This window comes from Medicago truncatula, chromosome 6, assembly GCF_003473485.1.
Source record: "Medicago truncatula cultivar Jemalong A17 chromosome 6, MtrunA17r5.0-ANR, whole genome shotgun sequence".
NCBI lineage: Eukaryota > Viridiplantae > Streptophyta > Magnoliopsida > Fabales > Fabaceae > Medicago > Medicago truncatula.
The window spans coordinates 25523356-25540283 of NC_053047.1; the positions used below are offsets into that span (position 1 = coordinate 25523356).

Sequence of the window (16928 nt, forward strand, 5' to 3'; positions counted from 1 at the left end):
TAGGGTTAAATAGTGTTTACAATTCATTTGAGCAAGTTTTGATTTATCTCTTGAAAAAAAGTTTGAGATTCTCGATTGTTATTTTAAGATTCTTTGATTTTGAATCTTAGTGGTATGTGGTTGTACAAATTAGCTTATGTAGTATGTTGACGGTGTAAACCAATTTCTTGTTACACACATAATGAATGAATTTAGAGGTCATTGGTTTTGGTTACCAAAGTTGGTTGCTTTGTCCTTTTACTTGTATGGTCATTGACTAAAAGTTCCCTCCTTTTTGTTCAAATTTGTACCTGGATGTTAAACTTTGGTGTTCTATTCTGGTATGTCTTATGTTAGGTAGAATGATTTCTAGTTGGTAGTATGTTACATTTTGGCTTGTCAAAAAAAAGAGCTTACATTTCATTATTTGAAAAAATAAAAATTCATTGAACTTGTTTCTTCACAAACCGAGAACATTCGTCTCTTTTCATTTTCTTGTTTCTTCACAAACCCAAAAATTCAAACCTCTCACAATCCCAAAAGTTAATGAAAACCCCAACACAATTCTTTAACAAATTTAAAGTCGGGAGGCGAGAGAAGAGATTGAAGTCATTTTTCGATGGACGGTTTGTCGAGTTTAAGAGCGTTTAGAGCTTTAATAGCAGCGTCGATGTCGGGTTTAGGATCAGAGGAAGCTTTGAGGGAACTGACGATGTTGCCTTGGATTTCGACGCGTAGAGTTGTTCTGCTAGGGGTTTCCGGAGGGATTCCTCCGTGGTGCCCATGGAAAAAAGCTTTGGTGTGAGTAGTTATTGGCGTGGAAATGAAAGGGAGTGATGAAGATAATTATGATGAAGCTCTTGTCGTGGCTAACTATAATTGTAACTCTCTGACTCAGTGTTACCCACACAAACATAACATAAGTGCAATTTCCCTTTCCCTATCACACTTAAACCATTAAAAATATGAGTTTTGGTGGGTGGTTTGGAAAAAACTGAAAAATAAATTAATTTATAAACTATTATCATTTTAAATTCATTTTTCATGTTAAAAGCATTTTTATTTTGAATTTCTTGTCTACCTTAACTTCCATATTCTAACTAAAATCATCACATAAACGATTTTTTTGTCAAGTAATTTAGTTGTTAGAATTCACATTTAAGATGAATAAGTTATCTCGGCGTTGTATTACAATATATTGTTATTACCAAATGAATTAAAACTTCAGACATTTTTTTTTACCGCATTTGTATAATTTATTCTGGGTTTTCTATCATGTGCAAATTTGCACATGATAAGAAGTTTAAAGTAGTAACTTTGACTTGAAATTTGTGCATTTTATATTAATAATGTAGATTTTTAATAATTAATTGTTGATTTTTTAATGAAAAGTTACTATTTTTAGTTGTCTTATATTAACATGTGCAATAGCATATATTAGACAAACCCATTTTTTCTTATCACATTGTATAATTTGATATAACTAGAACTTTCTTTATTTTTTTTAAGAAGAACTTTCTTGATTTTTTTTTTTAGTAGTCTAGTGGTTAGAGCTCACACAATTAAATACGGAGAAGTGGGATGTCCGGGGTTCGAATCCCTGCTCCTGCATAAATTATGCAATATCCCTACCAACTGAGCTTGATTTTAACACTTTAGTTTAGATAATCAATTCTAATTAAAACAATATTAATTTAATATATGATTGATGTTACTTTTCACTCGTAGTAGTAGGTACAGAAAATTTCTGTTCTCTTTTAATTTGATATAACTAGAATTTTCTAATTATTTTAAGAAAAATTAATTTTTTTTCTTGGCAAAGAAAAATTAAAAATGAAATTTTTAATATTCCCAAACGTGTTTCATAAAAATTTAGGAGGGAATGAATGACAGTTGACACGAACACCAATTTCAAATTTCAAACCCACGACACTGCCCACTTCCATTCATTCAGCTGCTGCTGCTTCTTCTCTCTCTCTCTGCTCAAAGGTAAACCCACTGCCCACTACCACATGAGTTTACACTTTCTGTATGCTAACTTCTATCTCTACACTTTCTTGTAGTTCCTTATTTGAATGCATCTCTATTTTATCATCAATGTCATTTCCCATATTTTTAGGGTTTTCTTTTTGCTATGTCATTTCCCATAGTTCTACCTGTAATAATTTAATAAAATCACATAATTCAATGTAATTATATGTTTCTGACATGATGCGTGTCTGACATCGAGACATGCCTAATTTATAGAGTGTTCGAGCTGAGTGATTCAGAGTTGGAGGTCCTGAATTCAAATTCGAAGGACGGAGAAAAAACTAGTCTAACTACTAATTTATGTTTGATAAATTTTTCCATGATCATGTTTTTGGGTTGCCAAATTTTTAAACTTTTTCATGTTCTAGTGCTTAGTTGTAAAAGGGTTTTTTTTTTTTTTTTCCAACTTTTTTTTAACTTTCTTATATGTTCATGTGCTTTAGTAAAAGGGTTTCACCCCTCAAGTTTGTGTTTTGATAACAATATTATTGATGGGTGACATTGAGCCTTTAGCTATTTTGCAGTTATTAAAAAACAACTTTTGCTTGCTGTCAAACTATGATGTTTGGGAAGATGTGGTCTAAAGTCAAAACCAAAATGGATTTCATCCAATGGCTTGGACTTGATCTGTCAATTAAGGTTCTCACCTATTTGGATGACCCTTGTGACCTCGTTCGTGTGTCTGCTGTTTCTAGATCTTGGTACCGATTTGGTAATACATTTGATTCCTATTATTTGCTTTGCTAGTAGTTTATAAGGTGAATCTTTTATATGTTTATTGATTTTGAAATTTTTAATGTATGTTATATCAAGTCAAGTGAATGTTTGGAATAACAGTCAGTTTGATAAAATCACAATAGCGCACCGTGATTTTGTTCAAACTTCAAAGTGTAGTTTCCGCTTTTGTCAAATTCACCGCTAATCCAAACATTCACTAAATTGGTCAGTTGTGATGTCTTGCTTCTAAAAGTTGAACTTCTTTAATGCTACATTGTCCTGTAAATTGAGTCACAGGGTTCATTTTTTCAAGGTTGATATAAAACAGCAGCTCGATAGATACTATTTGGCTTTAGTTTGTTGTTCAAATAGTAATAATTTGCACTCTTAAATATTTTGCAGTTATTGAAAATGGCCTCTGCAAGCAACTTTGCTTCAAAATGTGTCCTGAAATATCTGATGTTGTTCATAGCATTGAGGTGGACGACATGATTGAACCTGTTAGCAACATGCTTGAAGGTTATAGAGATTGGGAGAGTCTTAAAAGAAGTCACAAAGCCATGCTGTCTTGGCTTTTGATCTAACTCCTTATGTGAAAAAGAAAAACTGCATCTCAAAAACCATTGCTGCATCCAGCACTAATAACTATCCAGAAGAAAGCATTTTGAATACATTGGAGCCTGGCGATGGAACTGAAAATAGGGCATCATACTGGTTAAGTGAAGGGCATAGTGCAACTGCGGTTCCTGAGACTTTAGTTTATAAGCTATGTTCCTAAATTTGTCTTATCACGGAGATTCGTGTACAACCATTTCAAGGTTAGTCTGTAGATAAATTAATGAATTGTGTATATTATGGGTTTGTCTAGATCGTCTTTTGTGAGCTTATTTAGTGGCATAAACGTTTGTGACTGTTTGAGAGAGTTTATATAAACAATGTATAACATGACTATAAATTGTTTTCAACTTATTTCCATAAGCTCTCTATGATAACTTAAGAAAACAACTTATAACTTATGTGAAATTAGTTTGACTTTTTTATCTTTTGTCATAGAAACAGCTTATAAATAAGCATTTATATGATAACAGTTTATGCTACAAGTCCTTACTTGAGTTGTTTATCCAAACAGAGCCATATGTTGAACTAAAATTTAATATTGAGGATCATAAATGTTTTCTTTAGCTGACAACGAATCTATATTTAATTGTCAGCATGTTTTCAAGATGGCTCCCCTATATATTCAGCTGAGGCTATCCGATTCAGAATTGGCCATCCGAGACACCTTATAGAATTAGAGAGTGCTATAGCTCATGGTATGGCTTCTAGTAACATGGTGGGGGACACTCAATTTGTATGGACATATACATCGCCTTATTATCGAATGCTTCAGGTTAGTTGAATTAAGTAAACATGTTTTTGCATTTTCTCTTCCGTCCTTTCAAATTACTCAACAAAAAGAGAGTCATTTAAGGGGAATATTTTTTAGTTTTGAAAAAGAACAGTGGCACAATTATAAAAGGGGAATATTTGAAGGTAGAAAACGTATTTTTTTTATTGCATGGATGATGGATACTTGATTATAGCAAACATGGATTTCAAAATTTATCCATTTCAAAACTGCATGTTTTAGCACGCAATGATCTTTCATGTATACAAAACTTGTAATGTGCTTGTAATATATTTTACAGGAAAACCGGTTGCAAGAGTTCAAGCTACCTGAACCTGCTTTGTGCATTGGAGGTGTGCTGCTAGTGGAGATGCGTAAAAGAGTTAAAAGACGAGGACTCTACTACTACATAGGGTTTGTTTCTCATATCTTCTCTCATACTCTCTCACATGCACACTTCCAAAACAAACATAAATTGTTATATATTTGCTTACATGTTTTGCAACTATGACAAATTTAATTACTATGGTGCAGCATCTCCCATGTTCAAGTAGTTGGACTGCCGATTTCACCAGCGTTTGATGTTAAAATTCGCCATCCATCAGGAAAGTATACCCTGAAATACTGCTCTGAGAACCGCAAATATTCAGCACCGTCATCAAGAAGTGACTCCAGCAATCGTTCATGCCTGTGGTCATTAACCTCAAGTATAACCCGGTGGGATGTGATGCTTTGGATGCACTGCTTGGTTCTGGTTTTGGCATTGTTGTTGTTGATTAAGAAACTAAAGGAATCAGGTGCCTCAATTCTGAGTTGACATTTGGAAAAAAGTTATGTACTTATGAGCTAGATTTCGTAGATAAGAAGTCACCTAAAGTTTGTGCCGAGCCAACGATCTCTATGACTCTATCCTATCTTTTGCACAAGTATTAAGGGGTAGTTGCATATAGTATTGACTTGTTGATAAATTATCATTGAGATAAGATTGTTGGAACCATTTTGATAGATTGAAACTGATAACTATTGCGCTAATGTTAAGTATGTGAGACTTCTAGTTTTGGTTGATTTGATGCAGACAATTATCAGTTGACAACACTTAAATTAAATTACATGCAACTCTTCAGCAAAATACATTACAATTTCATCTCTTCAATATTTTATGGCGGGTATTATTAGATCACTATCAATCTGTCGTCAAGAAAATGATTAACACAGCATATTAAATGCTTCACATTGTTTAGAGTCATATTCACTCACTTTTTTTGTCCAGAAGATTGTATGTTCATACAACATCCATACTACAACCTTAGTTTCTCTGATTGTGTCTTTTTGAGGCAAGAGAAACATTTGTTAAAGTTGAAACTGTTGATACTTTATGTGCTTTCTTTTAATTTAAAACATATTCATGGTTTGTATTATCATCCATGATTGCTTGTTTTGTTACACATTGTGATTTAGTAAAAAAAAATATATAACCTATAATGTTTTGTAATCTTTTTAGAACGACTCTTTTAGCACGTCACGTAAATAGGATAGACAATGAAGCTAGATAATACTACATAGTTCCCTCTTGTAACTGAACTTTAATTGAAATTAAAGATATAAAGTGGCAAAGTAATGAAGCATAAATTAATAATGTTTCCATTGAGAACATTACCTCAAAAAAAGGAAAAAGACACTGATACAGAGAGAGGGGGAGGGAGGGAGAGAGAGACCCCTTCACGAAACAAATTTATTCCCAAAAATCTCATAAAGAGACCTTTCAATATTCTTAAGTGACATCAACATCTTATAAGCTCTATTGACGAAATCCCTTAGCCGGGGTGTTCAAATGAACCCCCTCATCTCTATAAATTTACACTAAAATCTGTATTTTATTGACCTTGAACCCTCTATGTTTTGAATGTTTGCACCTTTGTTGTCTAATCCCTCCTAATTTGCTGCAAGCTATCACACTCTCTTATATTAAAGCTGCAATTGCTTCTCTCAATTTGTTTTACTAAATTATTATGAAGTTGTTGCAATAACAGTAAATCCATTCACATTGTTTAAAAATCTAGATCACATATAGTTTATATACAATAATCATACTCCTCAACTCAATAAGTGTTTTTTATAAAGGACAAAATTGTAAGGGTTCAGTCAGCTATCCAAAAAGGGCAATACATCACAATACAGAGTGATGTATTTGATAGTTAGGGTTGGGAATAGGTCAGGTCAGGTCAGGCTTTGATAGGCTTGAGTCTGGCCTACGAAAAAATTTGCAGGTCTGAGTCTGGCCTATGGCCTTTCATAGGCCTATTTTTTTGACCTGGCCTGGCCTATTTAAAAGCCTGGTCTGGCCTGAAAGCCTATTTACAGGCCTACTTACTATTAAAGTCACTAAACATTCCATTTTATCTACTTTTAAATAGGCTTAATAGGCCTCAAAGCCTATTTAAGTGTAAGACTTGTCTATCACTACTATAAGGCCTTAAAAACCTACTTCACTATAAAGCTTTAAAACCTATTTAAAAAGTCCACTATGAAGCCTAACATGCATAAACATGTCGGCCTATTAGGCTTCATAGGCTTTTTTGATAGCCTAAGCCTGACTTATTTACTTAAATAGACTTTTTAAAAAGCCTAAGCCTAGCCTTTTTAATAAACAGGCCAGGCCATAGGCCCCTGTAGGCCGGCCTGACCTATTCCCATCCCTATTGATAGTGAATCGAAACAAAAATAATTTAAACCTCCTGAGCCAGAATTATGACAACGCCTGACCACACCACTAGTTAACAATCCATATTTTTTTTGTTATTATTTTAAACCAGAAGCAATTCTTTTCTACCCTCGATTCAATTTTTTTATTTTTTACTACTTTATTATTTTGTCATATACCAAATGACAAATATCCTAAAAACTCACAAATAACTCGAGGTCCTATATTCGAACTCAGATGAAAATATCCAACTTAAGAATATCAACATTGTCAATTGAGGTAGAAATTAACTTTTTGTATTAATATGTGAAGAACATGGGAATAAAAATCAACAAAAGAGAACTAAACATTATTCACTAGGACTTTGTTTGCGAGTTTGGAGGGGAAGGGAGGGGAAGGTTTGGAAAAAAAGAAATGAGCAAGTAGAAGAAATAGAGGAAAATGGGAAGGAGGGCTTTGGGGGTTTAACTTTTCTTCATAATACAAAACCCTCATCATTTGGGGGAACTAAAAAGTTGTATTGGAGGAGGGTTTTGGAGGGTTAATAAGAATTCTTCAAATTTAATCCATGTTGTTATAATCCTTTTAAAATTAAAAATAAAATAATCATATGTATTAATTTATCATTCTCTAAACACCTACTCTTTTAAAAAAATTGAAAAATTTCTCCATTTTTTCTCATATTTTACATCCCTCAAAGCCTTTCTTTTCCTTCCCCTTCAAACTCCCAAACAAAGCCTAGGTAAACGAGTTGAGTTGTAAATCCTTGATTTTATGTATTTGTTATTCACTAGACTAGTTCAGTTGAGTTAAGAGTTTTGTAAAAAAAATTGAGTAGAAGAAGCCTCTTGAGGTTGTGGAGAATAGTTTTGTTATGTGCAAAATTTATTAAAGGGGTTCTCACTCTAAACATAAAATCAATGATTAATAGACTTTTACCCCCTGTCATTTGGGTGTCTTTTGGTTTACCCCTCTAGGAAAAAAAACTTGGAGATTTCCCCTTATAAAATGAAGATTCTTTGATTTACCCCCTAAGATCATGTGACTGGATTAATGAGATAATGTTTTGATTTTTTTAGTTTTGATTTTTTTTAAAATTCCACGTGGCACACATAATACTTTTTTTACAAAACATAATATTTAAGATGTGAAATACCTAAAATACCCTTAATGCCAAATTAAAAACTTCCAAATTCTTTTCTCCTCTTCTTCTTCAGCACATCTTTTATCTTCTTCTCTCCTCCTTCATCATATTCATCAACACAACATCAATCTCATAATTCTTTTTCCAGAAACTACAAAACACAACACAACACAACAATCCACAACAACACATCAATCTTCATGAAAAAATCCAACAATAACATAATTTAACAAAGAATCTTCTAATCAACAACAACACATTCTTTAACAAACTCATTCATCTTCCCAAATTCATCGTCTCCCTCTATCAACAACACAAACACCATCCAGCACTTCTCAACCATTCTAGAACGTAATTGAAGAAGGGGCCAACACAACAACTCAACTATAACAACAGAAATCTAAAATTTCATTAAAAAAATCCAAACACAACAACACAACCGATTTTTTGGAATTGGGATTTCTGGAATTGGATTTTTATCATATTGAATAAAGTTTTGAATTTTTATATTGATGATTTGGGAAAAACATAGATCTTGAAATTGGGTTTGAATAAAAAGAGAAGAGGAAGGAGGAATAGAAGAGAAGAGAGGAAGAGAAAAAAAGAAGAACAGAGAGAGAGAAGGGAGATCTGGGACGAGAGAGAAGAGAGGAAGGAGGAAGAGAAGAAAAGAGAGGAAGGAGAAAAAAGAATAACACAGAGAAGAGAAGGGAGAATGGGGGCGAGAGAGAAGAGAGGAAGGAGGAAATTTTTGAAAAAAATGATAATATTTTAATATTTTTAATTTATTAAATTAAGTTTTTAATAATCAAAAATTAAATTCTATACACATTCAGCATGCCACATCAGCCATGTAATCCAGTCATTTGGCTTTAGGGGATAAATCAAAGAATCTTCATTTTACGAGGGGATCCAAATGGCAGAGGATAAAAGCCTGTTAACCCTAAAATCAAACTATCAATTTTCTATACATCCCAAAAGATTGCAACACCAATCGAAAATAACCCTGAATATTTTCAACCCACTTTCTACAACAACATATAAAATTCTAATATTATATATAAACCAAAGTCAAAATGAAGTGTTTTTGTTTGATACTGCATAATACAAACATGACCGAGTCACCCTCCCTAAAATTATTATTCTATTCCATGATAGTCAGTCACAAAAGACCATATTACAACAAACCAGAAAATATGGCGCACATCATTTATCCTTCACGCTCTACGAAGAGCTATGTTGCATTGCATGTGTGATCCAACATATTGGATTGCATGCAGTCAAAATTGCATGCACTCAGAACAAATTTGATCGTCCAACCAGTGAAAATTGCATGGACTCGAAACAAATTTGATCATCCGACCAAAATTGTACAGTCTAATCTAAAACATGATTAAGATCTCTCCTGACTACATGATTGTATGCACAGTGGATCAAGATCCTCTCTAAAAACAGAGGACTCTATTCATGAGAGAAAGACTAATATAAAAATGAAGGCTCAGTTTCTCTCCAAATAAAAACTGCAACTTAAGGGAGAGCTGCAAGCAGATCGTTGCAATAGTGTGGAGAAAAAAACAGCTTAATCCTAACTAGTGATGATAAAAAGTTTGTTCACATTCTTTGATAAATGGTAGAATTAATAGAAAACCATGAACAGCTGAACACTGGCTGACTTTTCATGCAACAGATGAAGGCCTTCTTTTATGTCTAAATCATTGACTAACTTTTCAATATGAAAATACAACCAAACAACAATATCTCTCCGTGTGTTGCACGGATGATAAGTACTAGTAGATTACACTTGCAGGCCAGGAAAAAACAACCCCAAATAAAATCTCTAAAGCACCTTTGGAGTAAGAGTCATGACAAATTCCATCAAGAAAATGACCACAAAAAGAAAACAAGAAAAATATAAGGCAGAAACTATTTAAAGTATCCACTGTACAAAGATAATATAGTAAGATAAAATAATTGAACAGAAATTCCAATTATAGTGACAAGTTCAGTCAGTCATGGCTTCCAGGTAAAACCCATGTTATCATCCAGATCACTGTTAAAGAAAGCGCTATCTGTGAAGTCAGGGGCAAAGTCGGAAGCAACGTCTTGTAAGGCTAGATTCTGCGACATGTCAGATGGCCTCTGGTTGAATCCATTGTTGCCGCCTCCACCAGCTGCTGCAGAAGAATCACTGTTTGAAGCTGCTTTGAAGCTGTTACTCCTTGAAACAGGTCCATTATTTCCTTGACCATTGGCAGAGCCTCCTCCATTAGTGGTTGGAGTTTGGCCCCCAAAACCCAAATTATTCTTTGCCATATTCCCACTTACATTGGGTCCACTATGAGACTGTTGTTGTACTCCCCCGTTGTTATTTGACATATCCTGCAGTAGTTGCTGGATCATCTGCTGTTGCAGCGATTGGTTTCCTTGAGGTCCCTGAGAGTGATTTTGTTGAGGTAAATTATTTGCACTTAATGAGCGCTGTTGAAGGTGTTGTTGCTGCTGCTGCTGCTGCCGCTGCTGTAGTGAGGGTAGATGGGGATTTGAGAATCCACCACCACTGTTGTGAGGTGAATTCTGCATAGAGCCTGGGATTATAGCAGCCCCAGCACCTTGCAAAGAAGCTGGTGAGGGATTCTGGTTTGAGTTACTGAAAGGGGACCCTTCTCGATGAAGGGAGCCAGGGCTTGAATTCATTGAGTTTTGCCTCATGAGAAGATTCTGGTAATTAGACATTGCCATAGCAGCTTGTGATGGCACAGTCAAAGCACCACGATTTCCCATATTGTGATTACTATTGCTTATGTGATTGTTTGATCCAGGATTCAATGCCATCAGCTTATTAAGTGTGTTTTGATCAGGTGGGGGTCCTTGACCATTTGCTGCCTGTTCCATCTCCTGCATCTTTTGCATTTGGAGCTTTGGCGTGGTTGAATATTGAGAATAATTTTTCAAACTCTCTGCAGGCAAATGTAGTAGGATTAATAAACACAGAAACAGAGGCTAATGGTCGAAGTGTAATTCAAAATTTCAAACTGAATAACTTTTATTGAATTATTCAAGTTACTTCAATATTTACTTTTCATTTTCGTTTATACCAGTGTAATTTGAAACAGCTGCACCAATATTTATAAAGATAATGATAAAAACAACAAGACTTACCAAGTGCTCCAACGTTGTGATCAAAACATATATCGATTAGATCTTTCATGCTATTGCAAACTTCAGAAATCTGTAAAAACATAAAAGAAGGCAGAGAAAAAAAGGCTTTGATTAAATAAATTATGGAAAATGAATTTTGGTTAGACTGTTTTTCAACGCTGCAGAAACTATGAAATATAACTTAACAATTTACCTGCTCTCAAAAAAAAACTTAACAATTTACCTGCAAAGTTCTCACAAATCTTTTCGAAAATCCCAAGTCATTTAGTGATTGTAGCTCCAAACTCTTCGCAAGCTGCCGCCCAGCAGTCAGGACCCTTTTGCAAAAGAAACATTATCATATAGTTGAGTTCAGTAACATTTTAGTATTAATCTCTACAAACCTGGCTCAAGAAAACAAATTATAAAATAATTTTATGTAACAATAAATCCCCTATCCTTATTAGTTGACCATGTATGACTTCAAACACATTTGCATATGCTATAAAAAGAAGTTAATTCTGTAAAAAACAGTAAAAAATGGAGAACCAAAGTTTTATAACTTTTCTTTGGCTATTTTTCCAACTCAATTGCCAAAAAAGGAAGCATTATACATAGATTAGATCACAGCATCATCACATAAAGCATGCAATCAAGAGAGATATTGAATCTGAGGAAGAGGACTTCCTAAATATGTCAATCAGTGAGTAACAACCATGTATCAACTTACATGTTACTGTTTGTTTGCAAGTCTTGCTGAGAGACTCCATCTGACCCACTTTCAGAAATTGTACTCTGGCATTTTTGAGCAACCTGAACTAATTGGTTGACCTGTAAGAAAAGGTAAAAATTATAAGAACCACGTTCCAAAATAATACCTCTACACTATCATTCCAATTATATAGATATCATTATGGAGTCAGAATATCATCTCCATAAAGTTATCAGCGACAAAGAAAGACGACAGGTTTACTCGGTGGCCCCAAGATTTTCAAAAGAAACTCCATCATTTAGGGGGCACGAATCTGGTACATTTGGTTCTTCCAGGTTAAAGTGGATAGAACTTTCACACCTTTGGGAAATTTCAAGAACCGTTGTAGATAGTTGAGAATTGTAGCAATCCCAAAAGTTTAACCATATGATTAATTGACTATGATGGTAATGGACAACATGTTTTGAACAATCAAGAATGGTTATTAGTTCTTTTTGAATATTGTAGTGTAGCTAAAGGTTTCATCAAGAATATTAATTTAATAGCACAAAGACACACAGAATGTGGTGACGAATAGAGCTACTTTCAAGAGATATTCTGTTAACTTGCAGTCTTAAATCCAACATAGCATGCAGAATCATATACCTGTGGTGCAACTAACTTTCGAGGAAGAAGTTCTTCGTGGCGCCTTACACAGAAATCCCAAGAAAATATCTGAGCAAATTATCAAGATTTTCAGTGGACAATATAAACAAAAGATTAAAACAGTAAATATAGTTAGATATGGTGAAGATCTATAACCTTCAGATCTTGAGTAAATACGATACGAAGTTGACCCTCACGAACAACACGAAGCTGCTCATATACACACTCTTGAACTGCTTTGGTATATTCTAACATCATCAGCCCAGAAGGAAATCTTACTTCACGCGGCAAGTCCAAAAACAAAAGTTCATCGATCACTCCACCACCAAATTTGACTACATTAAGTCTGGGTAGTATATCAAAAGTTGCCTCTGTTAAACAAATCCAGAATGCAGATATTATTAGGCTAGCACTATCACACAAAAGGGAACATGCTAACAATCAAGTTACAGGTATGAACAAAACAATATCCATACCAAATCCCCTTCTTCCAGATTTAGTTCCGCATATGTCACACTGCCAAGCATGCTGAAGAAACAAATATCAAGGTCAGATTATCAACCCTACAAAGAATCAGAAGTACCATGACAATAAAAGGGCAAGGAAAAAAATACGACAAGCAAATCCTATAATTTATGAGTTTGGCTTTGCACCATTTATTCCCCATTTATGAGAGACAGAAACAAGTGATAGCTTTTATTGGATCCACTAAATAAAATGAATCATACTAAACTATCACTTGTGTCCATCTCTCTCACAAATGGACAATAACTAGATGGAGCAAAGTCGAACTCACAATTTACAGCTATTGTCTAGAGGTATTCTGAGAAGTTGCCTGCAATTACATGATGATAACATAATCTAGTCCATTAAATCTTTGAATTAAAGATTAATAAATAGCAAATATCGCAGCAGCATCCTATTCATGGAATAACATACAAGGAAAGAAAGTGCAAAAACTGACCGTAGTTGCCTGGGGTAAAACACCAGCTGAATGGTGTCCAACGTTACTATATAATGCTAAGCACCACCGTTGCTTTGCACGAGGAGAGTAATATTCAGCCACAAATTTTCTCCAATATGCAATACTATTATCCTGAGAAAACAGATCAACAAAATTTTAGTCGTGTTGTACCTAATCTAGATGTTAAAAGAAGCAACCAAAACGTTAAAAATATGTTAAGATAAAATACACTAATTAGTTCATGTGCTTAAAACAAAAAACATAAATAAACAAATGATTTACAGCATTACAAACAGAATTAAACATCCCCAAATCATAAAAGGTTGTTGCTCCATAAACTAGAGAAATCATGTAGACAGGTTTTCACATGCAGCAAATAAAAAAACTGACATTTGGTCGCTGTCTTTGATGATAGAGGTACTGCATCAATCGACGGGCACATACACCTCCAACACCACCACCATCATACGGACGCTTCACACCAGCCGAGGGCTGCATCATTTGTTGTGGTATTTGCTGCCTCTGCATTTGCTGTTGTTGCTGCTGCTGTTGTTGCTGCAGAAACTGCATTCGCTGAGCCTGGGGTAATGACTGAAAGATTTGTTGCTGAGCCGGGGGCAACGACTGAAAGATTTGTTGTTGCTTCAGCCTCTGTTGCTGAAACATAGCCTGTAACTGTGGATTACGATTTTGGAATTGTGTGGGGTCTTGTCTCTGAAGAAGCTGCTGTATTACCTGCTGTTGCATTATATCATCTTGTTTGATATCCAGCCTACGTTTTTTCAGCAGGTGGGATATATTATTTGGATCTTGAGTGAAAGATCCAGGCACTTGTGCGCCCGTGAAAGATCCAGGCACTTGTGCACCCGTTTGGTGCGAAGATGAGCCAACTTGAGAAGCAGGCAAAAGCATAGAACTTGAACCACCCTGCAGCTTCTGTTGATTCTGCTGCAACTGTTGAGCATTCTGATCTTGATGAGAATTCTGCTGTACTACAGAGGAACCATCCATTGCAGGTGACCCAGAAATACTAATGTTGTTTGATGTAAATGACAAGGGTGAGGCGGGTAATCTTAAATACGAGTCTCCATTAATGCTTGCACTTCTTTGCATATGGCGCTCACCAGAGAGTGCAGAATTTGCATCTGTGACTAAAGAACTAGCTCCAACACTTGGTGCTGAGTTTGCCACACTGTTCAAAATTCCGTTATTCATATCCCCAGACACCGGACCAAGGTTGGAATGACCAGTTCCAGGTACAGTGTTAGATGAGTTAACTAACGATGAGCTCAAGTGAGAGTTAACTAAATTATGTGATTGCCCCTCTCCTTGAAAGAAAATTCCAGAACTTGATGATGATTGAGCTAAACCTCCTGCCACCCGAGAAGGTGCCATGGGAGGTATGCCCCCTTGGTGACTGGAATCAAGGTAGCTATCGTAAGCCAGGCTTAACTAGTGTTTAAAATATCCTAAAACAATAGCCAAATTGAGTATTAAACCTTGACTGTATCTCCCTTTCTCTAAGATATCCAAACTTCACCGACAAACCTGCAAAGCACATGTGCAACAAAATGCTCAAAAATTGCAATTTTCTTCTCAAATCTTAACCATGTACAACTATTCATACAAATCAATCAAAATTGAGAAAATATATACATTAATTAACACAAGAAAGTTGAGCTAGGCTAAAACTAGTTCACCAAAATTGAATAAAATAAAAACTGATTAAGAACCATGTACACATTTTTTAAAAAGCAATCATCGAAATACAAAACAGAGAAAATAAAATAGACATTCATTAGCACTAAATACATTAGAGCTAAACTAATTCACGCAAATTAAATAAAAAAAAAAAAGTATATGATTAAAATCACATTAACAAAATTGAACAATAAATAACCACAGTATCACACAAAGCAAAATCACAATCAAACAAATCCATTCATAAAACCCTAATTCTTATTCTTACTACTAAAATTAAACCAAAATTGATCAATAAATAACCACACTATCAAACAAACAAGATCAGAATCAAACAATTTCATTCACAAAACCCTAATTTTTATTCTCAACATTAGAATTAAACCATCAATCTCATCTAAAAGTTAAATCATTACCACAAAGCCAGCCCTCACAATTCACAAATACAAAAAAAATAACTAAAACCAAAAATTACATACCATATAACCTAAAAAACAAACCAATTAAACCCCCAATTTTTATTCCAAAAAAACACCATATCTCATAATCCTAAAATCTAACAACAACGAAATTAACATTTCAAATATCCCAAATCAATTAAAAATTAAAGCTTTATACTCATTAAACAAACAACACAAAAACAAAAAACAAAAAAACTAGAAAAATTCACTTAATGTTTACCATGATCAACAAGCAATGATTTGAAAATTGAAACCTCACAATTCAGACATTCAAAAGAAAACCCTTAAAATCCCAAAATTAAATATCATAACTTAAAAACCAAATCAATTAAACCCTCAATTTACATTCCAAAAAACACCAAAACTCAAAAATCCCAAAATCTAAAACAACAAAAGTTAACAATTCAACTACCCAAAATCCCAAATCAACTAAAAATTCAAGCTTTAAACTCATCACTCACGAAAAATAAAATCACCAAGTTTGTCATGATGAACAAACAATGATTGAAAATTGAATGAAACTTCAATTGAAGAATGAAAGGAAAAAAAACCCTAAAACCCAAAATTACATAGCACAACTTAAAATACAAATCACCAACCCCCAATTCACATTCCAAAAAACACACAATAACTCATAATCCCAAAATCCAACAAAAATTAAAGTAAAAGTTCAATAACCCAAAATCCCAAATCAACTAAAAATGCAAGCTTTAAACTCATCATCACCAAAAAAAATTAAAAAAAATTGAATTAGCAAAATTTCACTTAATGTTCATCATGATCAACAAGCAATTGAAAAAACATGAAAAAAAATCAAATAATTTTGAAAGGAAACTCACATCGAAACCTTGAGCTGAGAAAAGTGAAACGTCACTTTCTGAAACAAAAAAATTATAAAAAAATAATTAAAAATCGAAACAGTGAGAGAACGAACAAGAACAAGTGATTGTGTAAAGAGAGTATTTATAGCAGCTACTATGACTTATTTTTACCGGTTCATATTACTGGCTATAACCGGTTGAATTTCTGGTACGTGTCAAGTGTGTTAGTTTGTAGCTGAGTCGGTGATAGATTCGGAGTTTTACGCTAGGGAGATTGTGTACGTGGCGGGATTTTATTGGTGTAGATTAGAAAGAGAAACTCTTTCTTCTAGAGGGAGAGAAGAGAAACTCTTTGTACGCGTGTTTTGCTTTATCTAAAATCTAAAATTAACTAACAATTATCTATTGTCTATCTATATCTATTTTTAATGAATTTACACTAGTGATTTTAATGAATTTACACTAGTGATAATGGTAAAATGAAGATCTATATCTATATCTATTACAAAATCAGATTTTCTTTTGAT

General features: G+C 34.1%; 1 protein-coding gene and 1 pseudogene across 2 annotated transcripts; one reads left to right on the forward strand and one right to left on the reverse strand.

The window, feature by feature from the left end:
- The first annotated feature begins 1774 nt into the window (after positions 1-1774).
- LOC120580874 (F-box protein At4g00755-like) lies at positions 1775-5215 on the forward strand (annotated as a pseudogene).
- A 4417-nt stretch (positions 5216-9632) lies between these two features.
- LOC120575899 (probable transcriptional regulator SLK2) lies at positions 9633-16556 on the reverse strand. Of its 2 annotated transcripts, XM_039826769.1 has the most exons (11): positions 16420-16556; positions 14918-14966; positions 13809-14835; positions 13419-13550; positions 12931-12982; positions 12611-12825; positions 12455-12523; positions 11828-11928; positions 11342-11435; positions 11119-11188; positions 9633-10916 (listed from the first exon to the last, which is right to left on the reverse strand). In XM_039826769.1, exons 3-11 carry the CDS (start codon positions 14811-14813, stop codon positions 9970-9972), a joined length of 2685 nt encoding a protein of 894 aa, XP_039682703.1. In that variant the 5' UTR covers positions 14814-14835; positions 14918-14966; positions 16420-16556; the 3' UTR covers positions 9633-9969. The 2 variants fall into 2 exon arrangements, with proteins under 2 accessions (XP_039682703.1, XP_039682702.1); XM_039826768.1 differs by having other exon boundaries at positions 13809-14966.
- Between the last annotated feature and the right edge of the window lie 372 nt (positions 16557-16928).